Raw genomic sequence first — 22,232 nt, forward strand, 5'->3', positions numbered from 1 at the left:
TACATATTGTTAGTTCTTTCTATATCTCATTGTGCAGCAGTGACATTTGCCTTATTCCATCATTGGCACCTGACTGTCTGGCCTGTGATTGCTGTCCTGCTTGGGCTTGCGATGCTCTTCCCAGCTACTGAGACAGCGCAGCTCAATCTATTGCAACGATTCCATTTTGCAGCCGTTGAAATAAACACACCCAGTGCAGTTATTTGGCTTGCATTTGGGATATGTGGGGTTTTTTTAGTACACAGTCAAAATTTTCAACTGTAATTTCTCATTGTTTTCTGCACAGCACAAGAAAATTAACACCACTTTATATAGTTGAGGAAATAATGTAATTGAGCCAATAAACACAGAGGATTCAAGAAATCCAAAACATCTCTTTTGAGAACCACGCATTTTTGGAATATAACAAAGAAATGTGACCTGTTGCCTGTTTCTATATGATGAATAGCACATATTAAGTCTTAAATTTTAAGCAAATACTAACTGGCAGTCAGAAAGACAGGTTTGTTTTTTTTCAAAATGTGTATGCTTCTGGCAAAGTATAGTTGACAGTCATCTGTTTTGCACATGGTTTGCATTTATACACTGTCACTGGTGGAGATAGGGGCTTAAATTTACCCTCCTGATGCATATGAGTTTATAGTATAAGCAGCATACCAGTGCAAGCCTTCAATGTGAGGAGATAGAAGTGGCCTGATCAAAGCTTCCAAAGTGTGAGAGGTTTCTGTGTTGGTACATAAGGGTAGAGTAAGCTAGAGTAGACAACACACTTGGCAGTTTACTGCCACCAAACCTATGTGATAAAGGTCATTGACAACAGGGAATTGCTGCAAATACATTTGGGCAAAATTTGGCTTCCAAATCTTAATTCTGCCTTAAACTGTATTGTTGTTACATTTAATAATGTCAGCTTTTGCCAAGTCCCGTTCCTTTTTTTTGTCTTGGGCTCTAAAAGCTGTAGGAAACGTGCTCTCAAGCAGATTTCTTACATTCTCTTTCATTCTTGGACAAGACTTCTCAACCATCTGTACCATCTCTCCAGCACATAAAGCACTGTATGAGGACAAGTTGCACCACCTTTCCCATGTCATTGCCTAACTGTTTTTAATCTCAAGTGGCCAATTTGTTTTGCTTTCATTACAAGTGGGAAGGCAGTGGAGAAAAAAGGAGAGAACAGTCTGTACCAGATATCCTCATTAAGCTTATTTCTTCATGGTTAACTTAAAACTAGACATGCTTGCAAGTCCTTTACTTACTTAGGTCACCAATACTCAAGGGAGTAATTTGATTCTAGCGTAGCATCTCCTGTAAGTAAGGATCATTCCTGTGAGTAGGACTTACACAGTCAGGACCTAAGGCATGTTTCCTTGAGTGGTACCTCAACCTGCAGAATGGTGTCATTTATGGAAGAAGAGGTTAACTTGATGTAGCAAAAAGGGGTTTGTTTTGGTAAGGAAGATTATTCACAGAGCACAGACTTCTTGTTGTAATAAAGATTTGTCTTATATTTAAGGAATGCCAATGAAAACAGGGAAATATTTATTATTTGATCTTGGCGATGTAGCTCTTTTAAAAATAGCGCTAATTATGAATGTACCCAATAATTGTGTCAGCCTTTATCCTACCAATTACTCTGTGTGCTGGCATGATTATTCAACATGTCTTCACAACAGAACAAAACAAAAAATCCCAATGCCATAATGTGGGACCACATCAGGGTGTAGGCAGTCCCTTCCAAATGAAGAAAACTAAAACCCACACTGACATCAAAGAGCAGACATGGACATGGTAAAAAAATCCTAGCTTGGCTTAGTGAGAGGTTTTTCAGAAGTGCTCTGGATGGATCAGACTTTCTTTCTAGCACCTTCTTTTCACTCTTTCAGTAATACCTCGAGTTCTCATTCAGAATGTGTGTAGGGCACAGCTCTGAAAGCCTATGCCATCAAGATGCTTGTCCTAAAGCATCTGAAAATCTAAGAATGCCATCTGCTGTCTTCTAAGAACAGTTTGCGTTGTTGTTTAGATATGCTTTTGCCTGGACCATAAAGGAGCAGAAGTATACGTACAGATTGTAGATAACTGGTATCCGCAGGAGTGTGTCAGGTTCCCAGTTGTTCACTTGTAATTGCTGGCTGTTGCTGTCTCCATGACGGGCAAGGGAAGTAAAGATATCATCTACTCTGTTTTCTTCTTGCATCCTCTCCCAGATGACATCTCTACTGCATCTGATATCATCCCAAGCTTACATCAAATGTAATTTCATACTTTGATTCTAGTAAGCTAAATTTTGTATATTAGGATCTTGTACAGAAAGATTTGAAGTTCTTTGTTCATTTTCTTAAGGTGAATGTATGTCTACTAATTTGTTACTGAACTGTTGAGACTTTTTAACATGCCTAAAGCTTTCTTATCCTCTCTCAGAAACACACACTGGGTAGCATTTGTCTCAGAAGTGGGACACAAGAGTTCATAGAAGAAGGTTTTTCTCAGAACACAAGGTGGTACATGGATGCTCTGTGACTCTGACATCGTTTGAATTAATTCTGTTTGTCCCAGCCTTCCAAAGGCATTTTTAGATACCTGTGGTCATTGTGATTTTCACAAAACATTATTGAAATATCAAGAAAGCACAGAGCAGTGGACTAGTCAGATAGATCTCTCAACAAGTGAGTACATTTTAAGTCTCCTGTTTAGTTTCCACATAAATTTTTTCAGTGGTGATCTGAATTTGTAACGGTATTGCATCTTGTACAAGTGCTATAGGAGAAAAAAAACCAAACAACAAAGTAAACTGAACTGAGAGGAGGAATATCTGAGGAAATATATTTTAAAATGTCAGTAGCTACACAAATCTATTGGAGGCCTTCCTTCTTCTCTTTACTCTAGTTTCTCCAGAATCAGCAACTGCTGTCTGAGGTATGTCTGCTTCATATTACTGTGCTAGTTGAGAACACAGGAATACTGGCTGATATGTACACCTAATAAACTTTTCTATGCTTAAGATGTTCACTGATGGAACCAATAATTCGTTGTTCTGATCATGGGAAAGTATTAAGCAAAGGCAAACTGCAGCCCACCTAACATGCCCAATCTCTTAACATTTTATCAGTTTTCTTTCTGCCAGGGAAAAGGGAAGGAGATCAGACAACTTTCTTAACATCCCTTTTTCCCAGAAGCAAATCCAATTCCTGTTTAACACATGTAACAATAATGTATCCCATATGTGTTTTGCCCTTTGTTGCAACTATTTTTTCTGAGTTGTCTGAATAGCTATGCCTCTTATTTTTTCAGTTTTAGATTATCTTCTCCTGGTTTGGCCTGCCACATCTATCACAATTCAGAAAACGTCTGCTATCCCTCTACAAAGAATCTTTGTTTCAACTTCAGTAACGCTGAAGGTGCTGAATATTTTTACATCAGAGGCATTTTTGACAGAAAATAGCTCATGGAATAAAAGAAATAGAATAAATAATAAAAATTCTATTTTGGTCACATTTTCATAAGGGTTACTAAATTTTGTTTTCTTTAGGAATGAAAAGATCTATAGAAATTCAATTTCATTATCAGATTACAAAACCTCCTCTTTAAATTTTCAAGTGTCTCATCTTTCAACCAGATACCATTCTTGCAGAGGGCTCCCCTTTTTGAAGACAGTAGTACGTACCTGGTGTGAGCACTGGGACATATCAAATGCTGTATATCTTAGAAGTATAATCTGTTGGCTTGTTTTCTTTTATATTATTCTTAACACATTAAACTAGCCGTGTGGCTGTCACATCTGTCTTGTTTTGCATTGGCTGTTGGATTTAGTGATTTTAATTTTTTTTTCTTCAATAACTGTTGATTCTTGTTCTTCAGCACATTTCTGCCATTGACGTTTTCTCATAAGTGGTTGCTGTGCATTGGTTTTTAATAAGTACTGAAAGTTACCGAAAGATAAAGTTCCTTTTGATCAGGTTTGATGTCTTGGTCAAAAATCAAACCAATATGTCTATGTATCCATATACACAAGCTTTACAAAGGCCTGTTTTAAATATAACAGTTCTGTTGTTAGTATAAAAAACTTTTTACATTCCGGTGTGGAGATTGTTATTTCACTCAAAATCTTTACTTTGGAGGGGGCCAAATTCCACTCAGATTTATATTTGTAGATTTCTGTATCTGTAAAGAATTTAATTTAGGTGTTCAGTTTGCATCAGGAGAGCCTTGTGACTCCCTCTTGACAGCTTATTATATGTAAAAGGAAATTCAAAATAAATAAATGTTTAGTTCCAATGTATTCCAGCAATACATACACAGTCTTTATGAAAATCTTTTGAATTATGCAAGTCATAAAGAAAGTTACAATGAAAGTAAATATCAATAAAGAACCATTCTTTCATCTGACAAATACATCTTTGCAAAAACTGCAACCATTAATTTTTCTGTCCAAACACACTGGAGCTACCTAGTGAGCTAAAAGAGGGTTTGCTTATTATATCAGAAGGCACTTTCTCCCCTAAAGCTGTTTTTTTATCTGATGCCTGCAAGTAGAGTTTTCAGTCTAATCAAATCCATAAAAATCAAAAGTAAGTCTTACTAGTGTGGAAAAGAAAAAAACCTGGAGTTACTTAGGTATTTTGAGAAGGGACTGATTAACCACTGAATAGACAAGTCCCTAAATCCAAACTCTTTTCTTAAAACTAAGAGGCAAAGTTGTTCAGATTTGTCTGGCCATGTCTTTTCAAGGATTTTGACATTGTACCAAGTTTTTATTAACCACATTTTTAGTAGTTTAGAAAGAGAAAACAAATCTCATGTATTCAGTAACAGAAGTGATAACACGTTGTGTGGTTCACATAAATCCTTTCATTACTTGATCAGGTAACTTTCTATTTTTAGGTTCCCAAAATACGCCTGAAAACCCTCTGTGACAGCAATTTTGAAAACGTCATGTTATGCCTCTCCAGAGCTTAGTCCAAACTATGCCCATTAGGAGCTATTCAAAGTTAAGAGGTGGAGCAAATTTTCTTCTCCAAGGCTATATATCCTGTGTCTGTCATATACAATGCTGCACTTCTACATAGATAGTCATCTAAAGAGAAAGTTTTAGGGTTTATCCAGTATTTTGTTTCACTTTTTCTACCATGAGAAGAAAAAACTTAGTGTAGCTCAAGGTAAGCCAGTTATGATAGGCTTGGAGCGTTTAACCTGCGAGAAGATCAATTTTTGTCATAAATATATTTTTCAAGTACTGCAAGACTAGTATCATCCCTAGATGCCCTTTTTTTCACATTTGCAGCTAACTTTTGTTAGCTTGTTAGCTTTCACCATTTTAAACCTGTACATGAGTGACAAGTTAGAAAGAACAAGCATCAGAAGAAGGAGCCCCAACTAAAAGACTCTTATTTGAAGGACAGAAGGGATTATTTAACAATGAACAAAAGGACCTAATGTCCACTTACCTGGGGAACTATGACAATAAACAGTTAAAAATAACACTGTTCATGACTCCCAAGATTTTGGCAACTTTACAAAGGCATTTATAAACCAACAGTCATTAGTTCACCACTTAAATGCTGGTACACTCATGATTGAGACTCAAGTGCTTTGTTTTTGTTTCTTTGTGCTCAAGAGCCTGTTTCTCTCACCATGATGCATTAGTACTTACTCCTTGTTTAAGAAACTACATTTGTCCATAACTCCATAACTTAAAAAACTACATATTAGTCCATAACTCCTTGTTTAAGAAACTACAACCTTAGGACACAGTAATGTGTGCAGTCATTCCTCAGAGCTGTGTACAAATGGCATCTGGCATTCTGAAACAAAGCTTTTTCATCATTATCTTAATTCAGAGGGTTACAGAGGTTACCCTCACCCACCCCTGTCCCTGCATTGGTTTGGGGATTTTTATGTTCACTTGACCAAAGACAGTACAGCATTTGACACATTCCTATAAAAGTTTTCTGACTGAATCTAGTGGCACAGGACTAGACCAAAATTTGCTCCTGTACTGGAGCTTGAAAGACTGTTCTCTGCTTGAGCATGAAGAAATTAAAATAAAAAGCGAAAGTATGATGGATCATTTCACTAAGAACTGGTGCAGTCTTCTGGCCAGACTGTCTATAGCTTTCCATAGCTCTGCAGAGAGAGGGGTGAATAAAAGATCTATTTGTGATCCTGTACAGTGATTAAGTATAGATAAAACCTTTACAATGAGCCCAAGAACAGTTTTCTCAGAGAGTTCATGATCATTCTGTCAGCAGAAAATCAAAGCTATTTCCTAGGAAAGCATGACAGCTGATCCTTGCTGGCCTACAAACTGCCAGGGATCCTGCATGCCTGTTATGTACCTTACTTTCATCCCATTTTTAGGAATCCCTGTCGAGCAATGAATACTTGACCTCATCCCATCTCCTCTCAGAATAAGACTATTCTCCAGTGCACTGCAGTCCTTGTTCAAAACTGCCTCAAATTTAACTTACTGAACTTAATTGTGGTTTTGCTCAAAATGGTCTTTTTTCCATAATGTACAGTTTTCAGTAGGCAGTTAGTTGCCATTTTCCTCTCCATACTCGTCCTCTATATGCAGGTAGCTGCATGGAAGGGACACTTCACCTTTTTTTTTTTTTTTTTTTTTTTTAACATTGGAAGTCTTGCCTGGATGAACTGAGCCAATTTCAAATGACTGGAGAATGAAGTTGAGCTTGTAGGAGCTACCTAATGTGTTGGGACTGGAAAGATGAGCAAGGTCTTCTAATCAGCAAGCAACTTCATAAGTGCTTTGAACAAAGAGCTATTAAAATACGTTAAAGCCCCCCAGGAAGGGGATGCTTCTATGAGTGGTAGTAGAGGTTTCTTCCAGGAGAGAGGCAAAGAGCCTAAGGCAATCTGTACATTTATCCAACCATCCTGCTCAGGCACCCAAAAACTGGGGCTGTGTGGCCACCATGCTGAAGGCAACCTGTCTTGTTTGACTGTTTAAGTTAGGTCAGTCTGACAAGCAGAGAATATGGAAAACAAATTGCTTCCCAAGAGAAAAGGATCCAGAAGGAAGAGCTGGATCCAAGAGGTTTTTTGTGACTTTTTGGTTTGTTCTGCTGTTCCTTTCTCGCCTCAAAGGATGAGGCAAGAGCAGTATTGCAAGACGTGACTAAAAATAAAACAATTGTTCTTGCATACACAGGCCCACTTGTATGTATCTCCTTTTGTGTGTGTGTATTTCAGTTTGAGAAGTCAATGAAAGAATGGTTTGGAAATGGAGGAATGAGAACATTGGGAGCAGATGCCAAAACTTTCTTTTTTCTATTCATTCTAGCATATGGTTTTGAATTGTATGCTCATATATGTTTAAATAGTATTACCTACTCCAAATAATCACTGTTCCACTTGAAAAGTATCTTTCCTGGTTTTTTTTTCTTTTCACTTTGCTAGTTTTCTGTCCTGTGTCATGTCTTTGCTTCCTATTCCAAGACCTTCTCTATTATTCTTGAAATAGAAGTGACATCTGCATCCCCAAGAACGCTACACTACACCCACAGAATTTGCTTTATCTAGCAATCTGCCACTAATATTTTGAGACTCCCACAAGACAGTAAGGGACTACCTCCCCAAATTGTTACCATGCAGCTGTCCTTAACTGAACTGTGCCATATGAGTTCCCTTCACAGCACTGATGAAGAAAGTCCTTAATGTTTTCCCTCACAAACCGTCGCAGATGTACTTATCTAAGATATCTTGCCATGACTGTGAACGGTTTTGTGACAAAAATGTTGTTTTCCAGGGTTCCTTTAAAATTGGTATAAAACCTTTCATATTTATGAATATTTAATATTTTTCCATTTTCTTAGCCAATGCCTATGTTTATTAAATGATAAACATCCATTTGGGGGAATATTACCGGTTATATTGCTTGTGGTTTGGAAATAGAGATAAGTGTAGTGTCAGTCTCTTAGTGTGTCATCAGAAATAACTGTGATTGGATATGGTGAATAAACTCTACCACTTAAGAGTGGTTCCCAGAAGTAATCTGACTCAGGCACTGTGCTGAGTCACAAATTCTCCCTTGCTTCTTCATTGCTTGCAGAAATAGTAGTTTTCTTCTGAACTATATTAGCAGAAAAATAATTACTTCCCACGCCCTTGGCACTGGCTTAAGCATGAAAATCTCTGTGTCTTTGTGTGTGTATCAGGAGGCAAAGGAGGGATGGATGGAGTTAAAAGTCCTCTCCTTTCTCTTTCATTCCTGCTCATTCCCAGGAGGAATAGACTGTGCCTACTCATCCTCCTAGTTCAGGCAACACTGAGGTGTAGGCAAAATATAGACCTGCAAAACCAATGAACGAGTAGACTCAGGCTACGCTTTCTGCAAAAATCTGGACTACTAATATGATAAGAACAGGAAAACACCCTGTCCAAGTTTGATCCAAAATTGAAGACACATGAAAATATGAGATAGAGCTCTGCATGGAAAGGCCTAAATGTTTTTTTCTGAGACCAACCTACCATTAGTTTCTTTGGATATGTTCCACAGCACAACAATGCCAAGTGCATTTTAGAAGCTGGTCTCATGCACTTTTTTTTGTGCCATCTTGCTGAGCATTGGTTGAAATCCAAAAAACCTTGTAAGTACACAATGGGGTATGTAGGTAATCCCATTGCTTTAGGTGCAGACACTCACATGCTTAGGGATAAGGACATTCTTCAATAACTGCCTGAATTGATGAGACAAGAACCAGCCCCTCTCATGGTTGTCTTCCTGAGAGAAAAATACAGCATCATATAATAGCTCTAAAACATCTGCAGCATCCCTAACAGTATATTTCCCATAGCTTTGAGAAAAATCAATGTTGCTTGGTATAAGCTCTTTTCCTTCTTTTTTCCCCATTCCCTCTACTCCCCAGTTGTGCCCTAAACTCTTGGATGAATGGAGGCTGAAAAGGGCTTGTCCTGGTATAAAAATCAGTATTGTTCCCATGTAATAAATATCTAAATATTTTATCAGTGTAAACAAATGCTAAATTCTGTAAGCTCAGGGAATGGCATTAACATGTTTTGTTTACTGAAACATTTATGGAGTCAGTGTCAGCCAAAAGAATACAGCCAAGACGTTTTTTTTAAAGGTAAACTGAAGTGCTTTTAAAATAAATACTAAGAGCTGTTTAAGATCTTAAGTTATTAACACAAGAAAAGCACGAGCCGAAAAAGTGCAAGCAGTCCCTTTTGTGTCACTTTCCCTAACCTCTGTGCAGTTATCTCCTTGTCCAGCCTAGAGTGAGCTCCTCAAGGCAGATGCTGTGCCTTCACAGATATCTGGAGAGTGTCTAGCACATGGAGAGCTTTTACGAATAAATAAGTACATTTAGAATGCTAAATATTTGAAAACCGTTTGTTTTTACGTTTACTTGCCAAGACATAAGTTTAGGAGTCTGCATTTATGGTTGGCCAACAATAGCATTGCCAGCCTTTGTAAAGCAGTGTAAAAATGCAGCTCTTCACTCTGCTGGGGGAAGGCAGTTATTGGCATCACCTACTTGAAATCCAGAGGCTGACTTTGCAGTCTGATCAGGCCACCAGGCATTCTGATTTAATTATTATTATAAACTGCACAACTTAGTGCAAGCCTTACCTGCACAAGGGAGAAAATGCCAAAGGTGTGAAATGGTATATTACAGAGCATCAGGTAAGTGGAACTGTATTGCCCCTGTATTGTGAGCACCCACGTTAGGTGATATGTCACAGTCTGCAAAAATTAAGAGCATGCATGAGTTGGAACAGAGAAAGAATTTTTTTTTATGTTCAACTGTCTTTTTTTCTGCACAGGGAAAGAGCATGTGAAAGTGTGTAGAAGTTCTCACCAATTGTTAGAAAAAGCTTTGTGACTGCATGTAAGGGGATGGTTCACCTTGCTTTACCCTGATCAGAAATGCATCTGATCATCCACAGACACTGATCTGTGTCTCAGATTTCAGAACGCAGATTTGATGTGTTTTGAAGCAAGTGGAGTTTTTATTTTAAAAGTGTCTCTGGTACACCTACTTATGACTCTCCCCTAGTCCTTTAATCCTTCTTTATCTGCTCTTCCTGTTCTTCTCCCTTGCTACTACGCTGACTTTTCTGATTGTCTGGGCCTGGTTCCTTATGCCATACCTTGCATGTCCAACTATTCATGTTGCAAGTGGCTGCCTGAGAATAAGGTAGTTTACTAGCAGCAGTAGGTTTGGCAACAATGCAGGAAGCATGATGATGTGTATATACCCTTCTACAAATAACATTTGTTACATCTTCTGAGAGGACGTTTCTGAAGTTGCTGCATGGTTCACAGTTTTAAACTTTTAGAAACTCTCTGAATACTTTTAATGGTAATGTATGTAAGTTTGTTAATTAGTGGAAACATCTGGATTTAAAAACAGACTGCCCTAACAGGGCACAGCACACACACCAGTTCATACTAACACTATTCAGTAGTTCATCTCTTCTTCAAAGTTGGTTTATTATCCTCAAGAAGCTTTTCTCTAATTAAGCTAGCTGAAGATTCTGTAAATCTTCTGGTGGTACATGTTCCTCTTGACTGTCTAAGCACCTTGTCATCTCATGTTTATAGTGCAAGCCTTTGATTTCACAGGCACTGCTTTGTTAACACCGAGTGCATTGGTTTGTGCAGGTATTATCTTCTCTGGACAACTGTAGTACACTGAAGCACTTTCATGGCATGGGTGATAATGAAACTACATTTAAAATGAGAGAGCTTTTTGTTCATCGTTGTGTCTGTCCTCATTACACTCTCAAAGACCACTGTGTATATCCTATGATGAATATTAAATCAGTTAATAATAATAATTAAGGGTAAATTACATAAGACCTGGTATTAGAACTGTTAACCTTGTAATCTTGTCTACATTTTGGATTAACAAGTCTCCTAAAATCACTAGAAATGGAGGTCTTTATTTTCTTTTATGTAGATTTATTTGAAGCTACATATATTTTAATCTGCAAAGTTTGTGGATATTTTTTTAAGGTTTGTAGCAGTCTGTAGTCTTTTAACTTTCTTGTATTGTACATTGTTTGGGAGAAGGCGGGACATTGTTTTAATTTTCTGGTGAATGTTACATTCTCACCTGCTGTAAAGTATTGGAGTCATGTTGATGTGGATTGCAATTCATTTTCTGTATATATTTAGAATTAGACTGAATGAGCTTAGCATATAAGGGGAAAGGCTGTAATCACGGCAATATTTTTTACCAAAAAAATCCAGCAGCAACTGAGCCACTCTTGTATGGTATGAGTTTTGATCCTTTCAGTATTGTACTTCATGTAAAGATCTCTTTGTGAAAGCCAGAATGTTTCATGCTGAATATCGCTCCCTTTGGATAGTAGCATGAACCATTAACAGAAAACTGAACTGACTGCAGACACCTGAAAAAATGTTCGGACTAGAGGGATGCCAGTAGCCAGCTTTGGATGACTAGAAGGCAGTGAATGATGTTGCTGGCCTGGCAGCTGATGCCACCTTTGATATTGCTTCTGCTGCATTCCATCATGGCTAGGGAGCAAACACAAAGTCTCAACCTTAGCTGTGAATTGACAAGTGGTTTGCCTACGAGTAAAAGTCCTTGCCAAGAGATGTGTCATCCTTATTAGAAAGTATTTAAATTAGTTTTAAAAAGTAATAAAAATGAAAATCTAAGATCTTAGATGATAAATTTTAAAACTTAAATTACCGCAAACTCTCTTGGCAGATGTATAACAGACATTTACAACTCATGAACTGCTTTTTTCAAAAATCACAGCTAATACCAACTTCTCTGAGGGGATGACAGAATTTGAAGAAGACAGTGGCTTCTGCCACTCAGTCACTGCAAAATCATGACCTCATAATTGTTCTGACCTGGCTATTTGTAGACTACAGTTCTAGAGGTCTCTCAATACTTCCAACATTAATAACTTGCCAGTGACAGTGGTTGTCATCATTGCCACCAGTGATAATACTTTAAGACCTTTGTAAATGCAAATCTTTACTAAAGGCTTGTGAGGCCAGCTTTGTTATTCTGGTTTTACAAATGAGGAGAAGGAGACTAGACTGGCCCATGAATATACATCTTGAGTTAACTGCATCTGAGCTGCTTAGTGCTTTAGCAAACTCGGCTACAAGTCACCTTTCCTGGGCCTTTCTGGAAATGTTTGGCTCACCCTTGATTAGGAGTTATACCAGTCTCATGCCTTAACAACAGCCATGTAATAATATTTTTTTCATACCCCTTTCTAGGGACCTGGACAACCTCTGTTATAGAGTGATCCCTAAATCTTGGGGCAAAACCAGCACTGCTGGTTCTGACTCCCCCTCTGTTCAGGCTGAAGTAAGGTGGGGTGGATCTGGAGTACAGGTAGATTCTAAGAGGGCCAGGAGCTCTCAGTCAGTATGTGTTTGGTGGTCCTTCATCAGCTCAGGCTCTGCCTGAGACTGGCTGGACCTCTGGAAGAACCCAGAATATGACTTCTTCCCATGCTCTGGGTTGCAGCTCTGTGGTACCCCAACATTTGCTCTCTTGTGTGTCTCACTGGTTTTGTCCTGCTTCAGTTCTGATTGTTCTTTGTTTTTCCTATGCTTTAACTCTCCTCACAGAATCACAGAATCATTCAGGTTAGAAAGGACCCTTGAGATCATCGAGTCCAACCATCAGCCCTACTCTACAGAGTTCTCCCCTACACCATATCCCCCAACATCTCATCTAAACAACCCTTAAACACATTCAGGGATGGTGACTCCACCACCTCCCTGGGCAGCCTATTCCACTGTCTGACCACTCCTTCTGTAAATTTTTTTTTTCCTAATGTCCAGTCTAAACCTCTCCTGTTGCAGTTTAAAGTCATTCCTTCTTGTTCTGTCACTAATGACCTATGAGAAGAGACCAGCACCACCCTCTCTACAATGTCCTTTCAGGTAGCTATAGAGAGTGATGAGGTCTCCCCTCAGCCTTCTCCTTGAATGAAACAGTCCCAGCTCCTTCAATCACTCCTCATAAGATTTATTCTCCAGACCCTTCACCAGCTTTGTTGCCCTCCTCTGCACTCACTCCAGCACCTCAATATCTCTCTTGTATTGGGGTGCCCAAAACTGGACACAATACTCGAGGTGTGGCCTCACCAGTGCAGAGTACGGGGGGACTATCAGCTCCCTACTTCTGCTGGTCACACTATTTCTAATACAAGCCAGGATGCCGTTGACTTTCTTGGCCACCTGGGCACACTGCTGGCTCATGTTCAGCTGCTTGTCAATTAGAACCCCCAGATCCTTCTCTTCCAGACAGCTCTCCAGCCACACCTCCCCAAGCCTGTAGCCATGCATGGGGTTGTTGTGGCCCAAGTGCAGGACCTGGCACTTGGCCTTGTTGAAGCTCATCCCGTTAACGTTGGCCCACCGACTGAATCTATCCGAGTCTCTCTGTAGAGCCTCCCTATCTTCATGCAGATCGACACTCCCACTTAACTTGGTGTCATCTGCGAACTTACTGATGATACACTCTATGTCCTTATCAAGATCATCAATAAAGATGCTGAACAGAAATGGTCCCAACACTGAGCCCTGAGGAACACCACTTGTGACCGGCCACCAGCTGGATTTAGCTCCACTGACCACCACTGTCTGGGACCGTCCATCCAGCCAGTGCTTGAGCCAGCAGACCATACGCTCATCCAGGCCATGAGCAGCCAGTTTTTCTATGAGAATTCTATGGGGAACTGTGTCAAATGGTTTTCGAAAATCCAGGTAGACAATATCAACATCCTTTCCCTCGTTCAGTAGTTGGGTCATCTTGTCACAGAAGGAGATCAGGTTTGTCAGGCAGGACCTGTCTTTCATAAACCCATGCTGACTGGGCCTGATCATCTAGTTGTCCATTATATGACTTGTAATGGCACTCCAGATGATCTGTTCCATTACTTTCCCTGGCACCGAGGTCAGACTGACAGGTCTATAGTTTCCCAGATACTCCTTTCTACCTCTCTTGTAGATGGGTGTCACATTTGCTATCCTCCAGTCCAATGGGACCTCCCCAGTTAGCCATGATTTCAGGTAAATCATGAAAAAGGGCTTGGCGAGCACATCTGCCAACCCTTTCAGCACCCTTGGGTGTAACCCATCCGGTCCCACAGACTTGTGTGCTTCCAAGAGGTGTAGCAGGTCTCTGACCACTTCCTCTTTAACTGTGCTGACCTCGATCTGCTTCTCCTTTCCATCTCCCAGCTCATGAGGCTGGGTGTCCAGGGACAGCCAGTTCCACTGCTAAAGACTGAGGCAAAGTAGGCACCTCAGCCTTTTCCTCATCCTTTGTTACTATGTTTCCCTCTGCATCCAATAAAGGAGGGAGATTTTCCCTAATCCTCCTTTTGTTGTTAATGAATTAATAGAAACATTTTTTATTATAACAGCTGTAGCCAGGTTGAGCTCTAGCTGTGCTTTGGCTCTCCTAATGTTCTCCCTGCATAACTTCACTACATCTTTATAGTCTTCATGAGAGACCTGCCCCCTCTTCCAAAGGCAATAGATTATCCTTTTGTTCCTGAGATCCAGCCAAAGGTCCCTGTTTAGCCAAGCCGGTCTCCTTCCCCGCCTGCTTGTTTTTTGGCACGCAGGAACAGCCTCCACCTGTGTCTTTAAGACTTCTCTCTTGAAGTACATCCAGCCTTCCTGGACTCCCATATCCTTCAGGGCAGCCTCCCAAGGGATTTTGTCAATCAGTCTTTTGAACAGGTCAAAGTTAGCCCTCTAGAAGTCTAAGGTGGCAGTTTTACTAACCCCTCTCTTTGTTTCTCCAAGGGTTGAAAACTCAGTCATCTCATGATCACTGCACCCTAGACAGCCTCCAACCTTTACCTTTCCCACAAGCTCTTCCCTGTTCACAAGATGCAGGTCCAGGAGGGCACCTTCCCTGGTCAGCTCACTTACCAACTGTGTGAGGAAGTTATCCTCCACACATTCCAGGAACCTCCTGGATTGTTCCCCCTCTGCTGTGTTGTATTCCCAGCAGATACCCAAGAGGTTAAAGTCCCCCACAAGAACAACGTCAATCAGTCCTCAATACTGTCTGGAGAACACTTTAGGTCTGGCTTTCAAGAACAGGCAAAACAGCTAATGTATTCCCTCCCTAGAGTGGTGGTATTTTGGTGACAGGTAAGTTAATACCTGTTTTACTTTAGTCTGTGATCTAGGCTGTGATGGTAAATTTGTGAAATGTTGGGGATCTTCTGGAGGAAGGTGATCTGTAAATGTACACCTTTACATCATCAAGATAATGAGTTCAGGTGAGGAAGAATGAAATAAAAATGACATATTATTGTGACATTTATAAGCTTTCTAAATTTTGTTCTCTTGCCAGTAAGTGCCTCCTTCTGTTTTCTCTGCAGGCCTCCAGGTGGTTCTAAATTCAATTATCAAGGCCATGGTCCCTTTGTTGCATATTGCCCTGCTGGTGCTGTTTGTCATTATTATCTATGCCATCATTGGACTGGAGTTATTCATGGGGAAGATGCATAAGACCTGCTACCATGTGCAAGGGGGACTGATAGGTAAGGGGAACACTGTATCATACGCACAAAGATTTTCTGAGGCGGGCTTTCCCCATATATAATGGAGCATTTGTGCTGGCACAGGAGATGAGTGGCTGTTTCTCCCTGCTGTGTACCTGTTTAGGGTTTCACAGTGGTGGTTCCTCTGTTCTGCTTCTTGGATATGAATCACCTTTGATGTGGAGAGACTGTCTCTAACAATGACAGTTCAGCTTGCTCATCTTGGGTGCTCAGTTGTTGGTCTGTCTGTAAAGGCTACATGCAAAACTGTCAATTCCTGATGAACACAGTAGTGAACTTCTTAACGTGGACCTTCAGCACTACAATCCAGCTTGAGTTCAGCAACTCCCAGAGGCTCAAGCAACACTGAAGCAGTGATGATTTCACCACTAACGAACTGAACTACAAATGAGATGACTTCACAGAAATGAACAACTCTTTTATTATTAACCTTGTACACAAATCCATCTTCATTTTAAACCAGTATCACTGTAAAGCAATATCTAATAGAGGTCCAGGTTTTTTTAATATCTAATAGAGGCCTCTTTTTTTAATCACAGACTGTAACCATGCTTAGAAGTGCAGCTAGGAAGAAAGCAAAATTATATTAATGAGAGGAAAATTTTTGCACCAAATCCATCAGGGAAAAATTTTCAAATTATTTACAGAAAGTAATATTCAAATTTCAGAATAATTCAATTGTGTTGTCACTCACTCATCTAACCATCTGCTCTTTTTCATTTGATTTATTGAACTTGAACAGCAGTGCTTTCCCGTGTGGGGGTGGGTGCCAGTGTTTAGGACCCAGTTCAGTTTGTAACCAAGAAAATGTTGTACAGCAGGAAATAGTTTCAGAAGTTCTATATTTTCTGCTTTTATAATGTCGGCAGATGTCGTTTTCTGGAACTGATGCTAGAAGTATAATGAATTGTTAGTCTGGTTTATGTATTTAAAGTATGTATCTTTCTCCATACTGTCTGGAATAATTTACAGTACAGCATCTGATTCTAATATTGCTATTTCTGGCATGCTTTAATGATCAGATTGTGATCATAACTTTTGGAAAATCACATTATTTGCCATATAAGATAAGAAACAAACATAATTACCTGCTCCTCCACACATACATACATACCTACAACTGTTATAAATGTAGCACCAAGCTCTGAAATCCATATATTTTTTAAAAATACTGTTGCAGGAGTTTTTGTGCTTATAAAATGTTTTATGTAGCATTTTTCATATACCAAAGCATTTAGGCCGACTTGTTGTATGGGTTCTCAGATTTTTGGAAACACTTGTACACTTGAATAAGGGGTGGATAATCAAGCAGTAATCTTACAGAGCTTCTGAGTGCCACTGGGCTATTGATAAAATGCTGCACAGCTTCTACACTCCAAAAGAGCAGAGCTCCAGAGACTTTCTGCTGTAATTTAGCCATGACCCAGCACTGTGTCAACCTCTCTCCAGAGCACTGAAGCCTGTCTGCTTGCAGGGGTTCAGCCTGCTTCAGTGGAGTGCCAGTCAGTGCTGCAGTTCCCTTCCAGGATTAACCTAGATGCCAGGTGACTGTGGTATGAAAACACTGGTCATAACGCAGCTTAAAGAAATGTAATAGCCAATCTAATGTTCCCTCTTATGTTGAAAGGCATTTTAGTTTTGACTGTAAAATCTGACAACTTGGTCGTTATTTTTACATGAAGTAAGTGAAGCACAGCAGAACATCCCTCCACCCATTAAAATTAGTACAGTTTCTTGTGTATTCCTAGAGAAATCTGTTAAATTCACTGCAAAATGTATTTGATAAAATGCTTATCAGTATGTCAAATAGCAATTAGTTCTCTTAATCTTGATTTTCTCCCTCCTTTCCTTTAAGATACACCTGCAGAAGATGATCCATCTCCCTGTGCCCCCCAGTCTGCGCACGGGCGGCAGTGTCAGAACGGCACCGAGTGTAAGGCAGGCTGGGAGGGACCTAAGCACGGCATTACGAATTTTGACAATTTTGCTTTTGCCATGCTGACGGTGTTTCAGTGCATTACGATGGAGGGCTGGACAGATGTACTGTACTGGGTACGTATCCGAAAATGATAAACTGCAAGGCCTGCTTATGTGTTACAGCTATGTTGAAACTTCAGGGCTTTATCTTTCTTGCTTATTCTATATAGTGAAGGCGTGATTGCTAGCATGGAGCTTAATTAACTCAGAATATTAGTGAGGAAAATGGGAGGGTTTATCTGGCACAGTTAAATCAAATGTAAATGTTGACTTTCCATTGATATTTTAATACTGAAAGATGGCATGTGGCTTATTGGTTTGAGGATTTGCAATGTAACCTCGCTGAGCAGAATGTCATGTAAAGACCCTCTCTGCGGGAGTGAAATACCTTGTACATCTCCAGATTACTGATATAGAAGTATTTGTGGCAGATGCCTGTATGCTCTACCCATGGCATTAACCTTACAAAGGCACTACGCTGATCAGCTTGTAGGTTTTGTAAGAAAGGTCTCACAAATCCCTTTTCATAGCAGTACTACTCCTGATGATGACTTTTATCATAACAGTATCAGAATAAATTCTTCTAACTCTGATATTGATATTGATCATGATTATATGTTTAGCTGAAACATGATTTTATCTTTAATCTAAACGCAGTCTCATCTTGTCCTTTAAGCTAATTCTGAAAGTTTCAGTAGTTTTACTTTCTACCTTTTAATTCCTAATGTGTTAGGAATTTTGGTGGCAATACAATTATACTATTGGAATTAAAATTAGATTTAGCATTCACCTGTAAACTAGATATAAACATGCTTCTGGATTAGCTCTTACCATCAACTTTTGCAGCACTATGTTATTGTCCAGGAATTTAATTCACACACAGCTCAGTCCTGTCTGTATAAGGCTAACCTGGACTCTGACTAACTTTGAAGACTGACATGTTATGACACCTGGTTCTCCAAGATGGTAGGGTGTGCTACAGTGCAAAATGGAATTTAACTCAAGAGGACCCAAAGCACACAAAAAGATAATTTGGACTGAGGCCTGGACTGTTAATCAACAGCAACTTCTCTCTTAAACACGAGCCTGAAGCTGCCTGCTAGCCATCAGTGAGTTAGTTTGCAAGGTTTCCCATTGAAGATTTAGCTTATTTGCAATAGATAGTCTCTATGTGGAACAGCTAGCAGTTGTCTCTATCCTCATAAATTAAGATCAGAATTGTGATTCTAGCTTCCTTCTAAGGAAGGGCAGAGATTGTACCACAAGAGGAGTATGGGTCTCGGAGCACAAAAATTGCCTTTAGTTGAAAAGACGGTATAGATTAATAAAATAACAAAGAACAGAAGTTAACTCAGAAAAGGAGTTGGGCAAAACTACTCAATGGCTCAACTATGGCTATATATAATAAACCTGTATTCTTACCACATTTAGCTCACATTCCTCCTGTCTTTGTGTGATTGAGAGATCTATAGGTAGTTCAGGGGAAATAGGAGAGAGTAAAAGGTGTCATGAATAAACGTGTAAATAGTTTTGGCAGCATATACCATTTAGTATTGTGAAACCTATCCACAAGTTATCATTTTCTGTAAAGGCATGTGTTATGAAAGACCCTGCCAATCGACACACTTTTGGGTCCCTGTGTCATTTGCATGACTGGAAGCAAATCATTCAGAACTCATTTATCAGGTATCTTCTAACAGGAGCCAAAACCATAAACTCACTACTAAATGATTTCCTACCATAGCTGCTGCAGGTGGTTTTTTTATGGTGTCCCTGCAGCAACCTGGATTTCAGCTGTTGGCTTTTGTTTCGTATTCAGACAGCTTTTTTCACTGATTTCCTGAGCTGTTTTTTTTTCTCTTCAGAGACAGTACGGTGAACTGAGACCCAAAAGTAATACAGATTGATGGTCATTATTTTTAGGGGCACCTGTATAGTTAGCCCTTTAGATTATGGCTTTAATAGAACGCTTGGAAACAAAAGAAATATTTGTTATAATCTGTTCCTAGTTATTCCTAGAGAAGTCTACAAAAGATAAGAGTTAGCACTGCAGATAAAATTTCAGTAATTGAGGAGGAGGAAATGTAGTCGGTAGAGAAAAAAACATATCACCTATGTTTAAAGGCTATGAAATACAAAGTTTGAGTAAATACCTGAACACCTGAGCTGACAGACATACTTGGTTAAGCTGCTGTAAACAATTCTAAGAGTACTGTTGTCCTGTATGACTTTTTGCCTCTATGTTATATTGACAAAGTGGATAGAAGTGAGATCTGATCAGTGTTTGCCATATGGTGAAGAAGGTATCTGAGATGCAATACATATTTCCTTCTGCAGAGAGATCTGTGCTACTCTGGGAGCAGATGTTGACTGGGCGATAACTACAGGGCACACCTATGAGAAACACTGTGGCTTTAATATTTATATATATAAACAGTCTCTAAACATTCACACTGTAATTTCATATGTGGGTGTTTCAAACCATATCTACTGTGGTTTATGTAGTAAGCTTTATAGTTCAAGGAAAGGGCATTCTATCTTAAGCTGGCCAGATGAAAAGGAAGACTACTCCTGGATAGTAAAGAATCAAAAAGATGCAACATTTTAATTTCTGAGAGTGCAAGCCACTGTTTCTTTAGTGAAGTCTGGCTCATATATAACTCTACTCCCTGGCCTTTGCTTTTTCAGCCAAGGAAGAGTGGACTTGTTGTAGACAACCCATTGGGGGCTGTATCACCACAAGAGTGCAGAGATAGAGGCTATTCTCTTCTCAAGTAGATAATACTTTGAAAGATTTCCTGGATCCACAGTGAGGTCATAGAAGTTAAAATTTGCTTTATTAGGAAATAAATGTGCAGTTAGTTAAGTTAGAAATTCAGATTTAAAGATCCTCTCTATCCAACCACATCCTGAGATAGACAGTTGGTTGTCCATTTTATACTGAAAGTACAGATTAAAGAATAGTATAAGAAAATGTTGTCCGCAAGTCAGACAATTTTGTTGCTGAAAGTTTTAGGTGATAATTTTCAGAGGTCATTCTTTAAACTTAATGGTGTAAGCTAATAGGTTAATATTAAAAGTGATGAGCATTCAAAGTTCAAGCAAACTGATAGGTTCTTAGTTCCTCTGCAATTCAGGGTAGATACCTAGGTTTGAATCTGGGGTCCTGCTGAGGTCAATGGCAAAATTCCAATTAATTTCAAAAGGCCAGGATCTTACCTTCTATTTTGTAAAATCTTAATCATGCTATTGAGATTTTTCCACATGCAGTCATGTGTACATTACGAGGACTTTCAGATGCCTAATCAGGGCCTTGGTGTCTGTTGTGATAGTCTTTGAAGGACATACATGTGGATGTATGAGTTTTCTTTGCTCCCTCCTTAAATCTGAAAAGAAGAGCCTGACCTAAAACTCAGCAGAACAACAGATAATGCTCTGGGCTGAATTACTTGGCTGTAAAAGTTCAGACAATGAAGCAATTCCCTTGGTCTGAACTTTTCTATAAGTGCTTTTCAATTATACCTTCCTATTTACTGAAAAATAGCTTTTGAAAGATACCTCAATCTCTGCATTCCTCTCAGTGGGAATGGAGGGGTCCTAGCACATTGCAGCATGTTCCCTAAAAAATATAGTAGTTATTTCATGAAACTTATGCTTGTCTTGTGCTACACTTTTCAAGGTTAAGCCTGCATGTTTTAAAGTTAGAAAGCTGTATGACCTTCTGCAAGTCCTGGATTCCTAATCCACTTAGCTCTTCAAATTTTACCTTCAGTTTCTTGCTTCCTTCTTCATGCTTCATGCCTCCTCCAGCTTTTCACCTCTGTAGTGAAGCCTGTCTCATATTTCATGTAGTACTGTTTCGCAAGCTGTGATCCACATTCTCACAAAAATATAATCAAAGACAGGAAAGCAGTAAACTTTTATTCCCTAGAAGGACTGGACATCAATGAGATCAATACACTTTCCAGTCTCCTCTCTCACTCAGCAGATGAGACTTGTGAGTAGACTGGCTTATTTTGAAATGTGAAAGAAAAATCGTAGGGAAAACAGTTTGACACTGCTATACTGGCAGGTAAGATAATTTCTTACAAGGAGCCACATTTTTAAAGTGAAATAACTATATTGGACAGGTTGAAAATCTGTGCAAAACAACTTTGTTGACTCTTCATTGAAGAACTGATCTTTGTTGAAAGGAGCGTTAGGTGTTTATAGGAGCACATCTCCTATACTGCCTCAGTCTTACAAGGTTTACTTTGTCCCAGTAAAACTGCCAGGTGGCTTTATCTCATATGCAGTCAGTTCACAGAATCATTTGAGTAGACAGGCACCTCTTATGATACGTCACATCATAATCTTTCCTATGCATTGTAAAAAGATGAGCTTATTATTCTCAAAGCTACTTAATGTATGATCAGCCAGCATTAGCAGCTCATTCCCTTGAGCAGGCACCAAGACCCATTTCTGAAGACCCCTCAGTCTTGGAAACTTCCAGCATCAGATGCAAATCCAAATGTTGCTAATTGAGTCATTTGGTATTTTGTAATCAGTCTCTGATGTAGTCCGTTATTTCTTATTGTCTTGTTGACTAAGGAGGAGAATTAATCCCTGTGCAGTTTGTAACATCCTGTTTAAGTATTTGGAGGCAGTTGTTGTCTTTCCTTAATCTTTTTCTAATCTGAGCAGATTCA

General features: G+C 39.4%; 1 protein-coding gene across 4 annotated transcripts in view; it reads left to right on the forward strand.

Annotated features, from left to right (window-relative positions):
• CACNA1C (calcium voltage-gated channel subunit alpha1 C) overlaps positions 1-22,232 on the forward strand; it is a 491,623-nt gene that overhangs the window by 298,503 nt on the left and 170,888 nt on the right. For all 4 annotated transcript variants that reach the window (XM_074902152.1, XM_074902151.1, XM_074902149.1 and 1 more), the window contains exons 6-7: positions 15,385-15,546; positions 17,423-17,619. In XM_074902152.1, coding sequence (XP_074758253.1) covers positions 15,385-15,546; positions 17,423-17,619 — 359 coding nt within the window. The remainder of the gene's footprint in view (positions 1-15,384; positions 15,547-17,422; positions 17,620-22,232) is intronic.

The sequence above is a fragment of the Athene noctua genome, chromosome 3, assembly GCF_965140245.1.
Source record: "Athene noctua chromosome 3, bAthNoc1.hap1.1, whole genome shotgun sequence".
NCBI classification, from domain to species: Eukaryota; Metazoa; Chordata; class Aves; order Strigiformes; family Strigidae; genus Athene; species Athene noctua.